A 7,076-nucleotide genomic window follows, 5' to 3' on the forward strand; every position below is an offset into this window, starting at 1 on the left:
CAATCTCTGCCTCGATCTGAATCTTGCGTTGCCGGGGAAATCGGGCTGAAAGAAATCCACAGGATTTCAGCGATGAAGATGGCAAAACCCTTGTAGACAAGGAGGGTAGTCTATTACGTCGAATGGATCTTTAACGTTGGTAAATGCTAAATGGTGAATAGGTAGTTATATTCGCTGTAGAACAAGCAGACTCGACAGCTGAGTGAAACGTCGTGGAGAAGACGGTTACATGACGAATTGCAGCAACCCAATCCAGAAGGCGCCTTACGACAACGCCCAGTTGAAGTTGCATGGCTGTTTTACAATCACTTTCTGCGGTTGGTAAGTGTTAATGCCAGTAGTTTTTTTCTGCTTCAGAAAGGTGGCAAGTTGCTCTTCTTTCATTGGATGAAAATCGCATCTGAAGCGACGCAGCTTACGCGCCACAATATCGAAGTTTGCGCGGCGCAGTGTTGTTCTTGACGCATGTGTCAGGTCGTGGTAAGATGCATTTGTCCAGTCATTATACCTTTACCAGCCTTTCACACACGGCTAAAGTACCATGGGCACTCTGGAGGCCACGTTCCAAGTGTTGCCGGTTACCTCATCCATCTTCGTGCGATTCGCTCCCTGGCCCGATTTTCAGCGCGTCTACGAGACCAAAACAACGGGCGAGGTGCAGATCCTCCCTGTCGTTATGCTTTTCACCAATTGCGTCGTACTTGTGTGGTACGGCTACCTGTCTGAGAACATTTTCCCTCTCTTCGTCACGGCAATCATGGGTGTTATCACCTGCGGAGGATTCATCGCCATCTTCTATCGCTACACGGACAACAAGCGCTCTGTTCACAAAATCTGCGCTACAGTTTTCATCGTCATCGTATTGGTTTGTTTATACTGCGCAATTGGCGTTGCTGGTGCCACAAAGCAGTCAAAGTCCTAGCCATGGGTGCGATTTCTATCGGAACGTCCACTGGCCTGTACGGGGCTCCGTTAGCAACGATACGAAGGATCATACGTACCAGATCGACGGCCTCAATGCCGCTCACGCTCTGTCTTGCGAACTTCTTCAATAGCGTGTGTTGGGTAGTCTACGCGGTCATTATCGTGGACGTCTGGGTGCTGCTCCGGAACGCTTTCGGCTGTGTGCTGACGACGATTCAGATGATCCTCTACATCATCTACCCGACATCAACGATGCGGCTCCAGTCCTTCATGATCGACCACCCTGACGAGGCCTCGATATCAATCTTATTCAACACACAAGAAGGTCCTCTGGGCAGGAAGAGCTCTTTAGATCTTAAGGACATCCTCGACTTCGTAGCAGTCCGCTCTCCCGTTAGACTCCAGCAGACTACCGTAGCCTAAGTAACTCTAATGAGTTGTCGTGAACCACGCAGCGTTCGCTTTCACTTTCCTTAGTAAGGTGATATGGCAATCCAAATAGTAGCAACTCATGCCCAGTTCGTCACTCGTTCGTTGTTCTTCTAGGTTTTAGAAGAAGAAAACACACACACACACACACACACACACACAACAAGACATCGACGGATCGACGTGCCCTTCTACAATCTTGGTAACGGCAAAGGTTACTGCACCGCAGCAAGATCGCCATGCCGGCCATACTGTGTCCTATCAGTCTTCGAGTAACACAGCGATGACGGCGGATACGGCACGGCATCACAAGAAAAGCTGCAAGAATATCCATGCTCGCCTTTGTGGCGGTGTGAGACCCCTTCGGCCTTCCATCCACTTTAGCACGCACATGTGTCCCCGGCACCTGTTGCCAGTCTACCAGGTGCGATGATTCGCCACTAGTCCGCGTTGCTCCAAGCCTCGGTCAGTTATTTTATCGCCACGGTCTCCACCTCATGAAGACGACGGACGACACGGCCACTTTGAGCTGCTGACGGTTCCTGCGCATCGCTCACATGTCATAGTTCGCTCCACACCAGTATAGCGATCACCTTAAGATCCTGCACCTTCAGCATATCCACCAACGTCTGGACAGTTACTCTGATACCACCCGCACTCAGGAATCGGTTGGCTCGCAACGCCTTGCGCTCCTCTTCTTGTGGCACGCACGACCTGCGAAATGCCAGTCGCCGAGTCATTAGCGCTGATTAGATGACCACTGCACATCCTCGTGGCACGGATATCTGACTCGCGTCCGAACGAAAGTCACCCACGGGCTCAACTCCCTGTTCACTTGTCGTGTTACCTTCGAGAACACAAAGCCACGCTTCTATCCGTTTAACAATGAGCGGACACGACACGGCCGTGATCGTAGCCAAAGTATTGACTATCATCACTACCATCATGTTGCGAATCTCGCTCATGCCGGACTTCAACCGATGGCGCAAGAACCGCAACACAGGCGACATGTCCGTCATGCCCTGCGTTCTACTGTACACGAACTGCTATGCTTTACTATACTACGCGTACGCTATCGACGATATGCTCCCGTTGTTCGCAACTTCAGTGCTCGGAGTAGTCGTGGGAGGGATCCTGGCCTACTACTTCTACCAATGGACAGACTACAAGCGAGCTACCATGAAGATCTTCATCGGGTCTTTCGTCGTCTGTATCATAGTGACGATCTATGGCTCTCTCGCTCTCGCTGGTAAAACGGGTCAAACTCGAGACGCAGTGGGGACTACTATGGGTTTTATTACTGTCACGACGACGATCGTTATGTACGCGTCTCCCATGGCTACAATCGTGAATGTTATCCGGACTAAGACAGCGTCCTCGATGCCCTTCACCATGGGAGTCGTCGTAGTGTTCAACAGTTTCTGCTGGGGGTTCTATGCTGCATTAGTGGGCAACGCGTTTATTCTGGCTCCGAATATTGCTGGCTTCACGCTCGGTGTTATCCAATTGAGTCTCACCTTCATTTACCCGAGAGCAGCGAAGGAGATAGCAGTTGATAGTCATACGGACGAACCAGCACTATCGGTCGTTGTACTTTCACCTATTCAAGACGGCGATCATGAGAGGAAGTTGAGCTCGGTCGATGGACGGAAGAGTCCCAGCTTCATTGCGATGCGTTCACCAACAAGAGAGGACACCAGGTCGTGGCGAGAAATGAGGAGTAGCGGAAGACTGCAGTAATTTACTGTACAAAAATTTATTCAAACGATAATACATTATTGTGAGGTTACGATAGTAGATCATTTGGAAGTCCTTGTGAACAAGTAGGGATAAGTGGTATAAGGAACGTGTTCGTTACGCTATCAAAGCTATTTCGTTAAAGACTGAAACGTGTACGGCAACGCGACAATAATCGTGCATAAAGTATCTCTCTAAGAGGCCTTGAAACGGATGCGAAAGCAGCCGAGCGTAGGTAACATGGCAGCCGATATCTTACGCACTAGTTCGTTCCCGATAGCAAAATTTGTAAGAGCAATCCAGCATTACGATTTCCGCCCTTATCTGCCTACAACTGTCCTCTTCCTCACGAAAGCCGAAGCCTATAAGTTTCCGGTTTTTTAACGGGCGTCAAGACCATATCCGAATTTGCCTTTTACATCACACCCACTACGATATTATTGTTTTGGTCAGATGAACACTAACGAGATTGGGGTCGACGTTTTCAAATGGCTGACCATTGCTACGACTATAATGCTTCGAGTTTCACTGCTCCCAGATTTTCGACGCATGTACAAGAACAAGAGTACCGGTGAGATGTCCGTGATGCCTTGTCTGCTGCTGTTTACGAATTGCTACGCTGTCATGTTCTATGCCCTCGCTATCGATAACATCGTACCTCTGTTTGCTATCTCGATTTTGGGCATCGTCACGGGAGTATTCTTCAACTATTTCTTCTACCAATGGGCTGTCGACAAACGGTTCGTCGTGTGTGCTTTCATCGGCTCTTTTACCGTGTGCGTGCTCGTGACGGTCTATAGTGTCCTTGCACTGCATGGATGGACGGGTCAATCTCAAGCTTCAGTTGGTACAACGCTGGGTTTCATTACCATTGGGACGACAATCGGTCTGTACGTGTCACCAATGGCTACGATCGCAAAGGTCATTCGAACCAAGACGGCGTCTTCTATGCCTTTTACGATGGGTGTGGTGAACGTATTCAACAGCTTTTGTTGGGGGACGTACGCCGTTTTGATCGACAACATGTTCATTCTGGGCCCTAATATTGTGGGATTCATTTTGGGTTGCATCCAATTGATTCTTACGTATATCTACAGACCTAAAAACCCCTTTTCGATTGAAGATGCCGAGGACAAAGGATCATTTTCTGTGGCATTTTTCTCTCCAGATCAAAAAGTTGGACCTTGTTTCGATTTCGGGACGGGGGGAGAGTCGAATGGTGAGTAACTACTATTATGTGCAAACAAACTCCTCGTATATAAAATGTTGATAATCCAAGCTTCGCTGTCCTCATATCAGCATCCCATACTTCATCATCGATCCTAACTAGATTTTAACCTTTCGCAGGCGCTAAGAACTCTTCATTTGACGATGACGTTGGTGGAGTCGTTACTCTTTTACTGAGTAACGACCCAACCAACGTCATCTTCATTTCGATTTCACACGCTTGCAGTACTGCAGTACTGCACGGCACGAATTGGATATCAAGTGGGCTCGATCTATTTTCCGTTTCCAATGAACAACGCGACCATAGTGAATGCTGTGTAGTGGACCCTCTAAACGAGTGTCTAGATCATTCGGCATTATCGTCACATTTTGATTTTTAAAGATTAATTCTATTCTTCATGACTCGGGAGATCTAAGCGCAACAAAACTTGAGCCATCAACAGCGTCGCTCTTCTTGTTCTTTCGATTGTCCTGAAGTGGAGAGTGCACTACGATTGACAGCGCCGCCAGCTCACCACAGACGGTCGAACCAGCGTGAGGGTCATTGATCGTCCCAGAAATGATCTGGCCATCAGGCAGAGCTTTACGCGGATAAATACACGTAAGGATGAGCTGGATCGAGCCTAATAGTGCTCCTGACGCATTCGGGACCAAGATAAAAACGTCGTCGACCAGGATAGCATACACGACCCAGCAGAAACTATTGATGACGTTCACAACGCCCATTGTGAAAGGCATTGAAGACGATGTCTTGGTCCGAATCACATGTCGAATTGTAGCCATCGGCGACGCGTACAGTCCGACGGACGAAATGATAACGAGAACACCTAGTGTTGTACCCGTAGACGACCGACTTTGACCTGACCATCCCAGCAACGCTATCACACCGTAAATTGTTTCTAGAATCATGACCACGCCTGATATTATAAAGATTTTCATGACATCGCGTTTGTGTGCTGTCCACTTGTAGAAGAAGACAGCGAGGATGGCTCCGCAAATGACCCCGAGTGCTGCAGTCAGGAATAGCGGGATGATGTTGTCCACGGCGTAACTATACCAGCACAGCAAGTAGCAGTTGGCGTACAGCAACACACAGGGCAGCACAGACATGTCGCCTGTGCTCTTCATCTTTCGCATCCGCTGGAAATCTGGCAGCAGCGAAAAGCGCATCATGACGGTCGTGACGATAGTGATGATCTTGAAGACGAGGATGGCCGTGTCGTTGCCGCTCATGGTCGTCTATAAGATAGTTGATCTGGATGAAGCTGGCAGTCTATGGAGATGTGTGTGCAGCGAGTCTGGATGCAAACTGAAGAATGCAACACGCCGTTCGATCAGCACTGCCTGAAGGATGTGCAGCTCAGACTGCTTCGTCCGGTATGATTGGTCGCACTTTGCACCATCTATGTAGGTCTGACAAGCTTTAGTATCTCAACACAATAATAATTCTTTTGAATACATATTTTCAAGGTAATTAAATACTGCAATCTCTAATCATTGGTAGATAATCGAAGCGTACAAAGAAAATATCATAATATGTTAAGGGTTATAAATCGTGTCTTCTTCTTTATGCACTATTATCTTCACACCACAGTAGCGAGAGAAGTGCAGCGTTTATTGCTGTCTATCGTTCGGTTTAGGGTCCTGCCACGACTTATCCTGAGGATAAGGAGATTGTAGTGCCACAAAGTCTGGTAGCTTCGTACAATCTGCATCGTTGCCAGTGTCTTCATCGCCTGGAACAACAAGAATATCAACCAGGTCTTCACTTGAGGTAGCTACTGACTGCTTGTCATTCACTTCTTTGCTCCTGTAGATGAAGGTGACTAGCATCTGAGTGAGACTCAGCGTCACTCCGATGATGTTCGGAACCAAGAGGAAGTTGTTGCGAATCAGCTCACCGTAGACGCCCCAACAGAAACTGTTCAGCACGTTCACGACGCCCATGGTGAATGGCATTGACGTCGCGGTCTTGGTTCGTACGACTCGGATGATTGTGGCCATCGGTGATGCGTACATAAGTGTCGTGAATCCAACCATGATGAAACCTAAAGTCGTCTCAGTTGAGTGGTTTGATTGTCCAGTAACGCCACTGAGCGCGAGAAAACCGTAGACTGTGACCGCCAGGAACACGGACGCGGAGATGGCGAAGATCCTCACCACCTCGCGCCGATCAGTAGCCCAAATATAAAATGAGTAAGTCATGAATACTCCAACGATGACTCCGAGCATTGACGTCGCGAATAGCGGTAAGTAGTTGCTGATCGCGTAGGCGTAGAACACCGCACCGTATGAATTGCCGAATATCATAACGCACGGCAGCACTGACATGTCCGCAGTACTTCGGTTCTTTCGCCATCGGTTCCAGTCTGGGAACAGTGAGACTCGCATCATCAGTGTGGTGATGATCGTCAAAACCTTCAACACAGTGATGACAGAGTAGTGGGCAGCCATATCTGTTGCGTCTTCGTCTTGAAAGGCACGGTTTTGCACTAGGACGCAAGAGCGGATATGACTTGAGATGATCGAGCCAATGTCATGTTGGTTGTACAGATGTTTGTGAACCAGGTCATCACGTCGTCTACTTTTGTGGTATATGATGAACGGGTCTTCATCGTGGTATGTTTTCAGAGACGTGATGAACAACAGTCACGGCCCTTCGATGTCGGAAACTCAATTGGTTGTGGTTACAGCAGCCACGGAACTCATTCTAGGCGCCGATAGACAAAAAAATTGAAGACCCATGCACGCAAAAAAAA

General features: G+C 48.4%; 7 protein-coding genes across 7 annotated transcripts; 4 read left to right on the forward strand and 3 right to left on the reverse strand.

Moving 5' to 3' along the window:
* Positions 1 to 541: 541 nt before the first annotated feature.
* Positions 542 to 922, forward strand: PPTG_07708 (hypothetical protein; the record flags this gene model as incomplete). The annotated part of the gene is made up of 1 exon (XM_008901982.1): positions 542 to 922. The coding sequence occupies one exon, from the start codon at positions 542 to 544 to the stop codon at positions 920 to 922; it is 381 nt and encodes a 126-aa protein (XP_008900230.1).
* Positions 923 to 924: 2 nt separating this feature from the next.
* On the forward strand, positions 925 to 1,347 carry PPTG_07709 (hypothetical protein; the record flags this gene model as incomplete). Its single annotated transcript, XM_008901983.1, has 1 exon — positions 925 to 1,347. The coding sequence occupies one exon, from the start codon at positions 925 to 927 to the stop codon at positions 1,345 to 1,347; it is 423 nt and encodes a 140-aa protein (XP_008900231.1).
* A 566-nt stretch (positions 1,348 to 1,913) lies between these two features.
* On the reverse strand, positions 1,914 to 2,093 carry PPTG_22186 (hypothetical protein; the record flags this gene model as incomplete). Its single annotated transcript, XM_008902080.1, has 1 exon — positions 1,914 to 2,093. The coding sequence occupies one exon, from the start codon at positions 2,091 to 2,093 to the stop codon at positions 1,914 to 1,916; it is 180 nt and encodes a 59-aa protein (XP_008900328.1).
* Positions 2,094 to 2,196: 103 nt separating this feature from the next.
* On the forward strand, positions 2,197 to 3,150 carry PPTG_07710 (hypothetical protein). Its single transcript, XM_008901984.1, has one exon. The coding sequence runs from the start codon at positions 2,239 to 2,241 to the stop codon at positions 3,091 to 3,093; it is 855 nt and encodes a 284-aa protein (XP_008900232.1). The 5' UTR covers positions 2,197 to 2,238; the 3' UTR covers positions 3,094 to 3,150.
* Positions 3,151 to 3,603: 453 nt separating this feature from the next.
* On the forward strand, positions 3,604 to 4,317 carry PPTG_07711 (hypothetical protein; the record flags this gene model as incomplete). The annotated part of the gene is made up of 1 exon (XM_008901985.1): positions 3,604 to 4,317. The coding sequence occupies one exon, from the start codon at positions 3,604 to 3,606 to the stop codon at positions 4,315 to 4,317; it is 714 nt and encodes a 237-aa protein (XP_008900233.1).
* A 339-nt stretch (positions 4,318 to 4,656) lies between these two features.
* On the reverse strand, positions 4,657 to 5,703 carry PPTG_07712 (hypothetical protein). Its single transcript, XM_008901986.1, has one exon. It carries the CDS (start codon positions 5,548 to 5,550, stop codon positions 4,714 to 4,716), a length of 837 nt encoding a protein of 278 aa, XP_008900234.1. The 5' UTR covers positions 5,551 to 5,703; the 3' UTR covers positions 4,657 to 4,713.
* A 124-nt stretch (positions 5,704 to 5,827) lies between these two features.
* Positions 5,828 to 6,819, reverse strand: PPTG_07713 (hypothetical protein). Its single transcript, XM_008901987.1, has one exon. It carries the CDS (start codon positions 6,769 to 6,771, stop codon positions 5,932 to 5,934), a length of 840 nt encoding a protein of 279 aa, XP_008900235.1. The 5' UTR covers positions 6,772 to 6,819; the 3' UTR covers positions 5,828 to 5,931.
* Between the last annotated feature and the right edge of the window lie 257 nt (positions 6,820 to 7,076).

The sequence above is a fragment of the Phytophthora parasitica genome (genome assembly GCF_000247585.1).
Source record: "Phytophthora parasitica INRA-310 unplaced genomic scaffold supercont2.12, whole genome shotgun sequence".
Classification (NCBI taxonomy): Eukaryota; Oomycota; class Peronosporomycetes; order Peronosporales; family Peronosporaceae; genus Phytophthora; species Phytophthora nicotianae.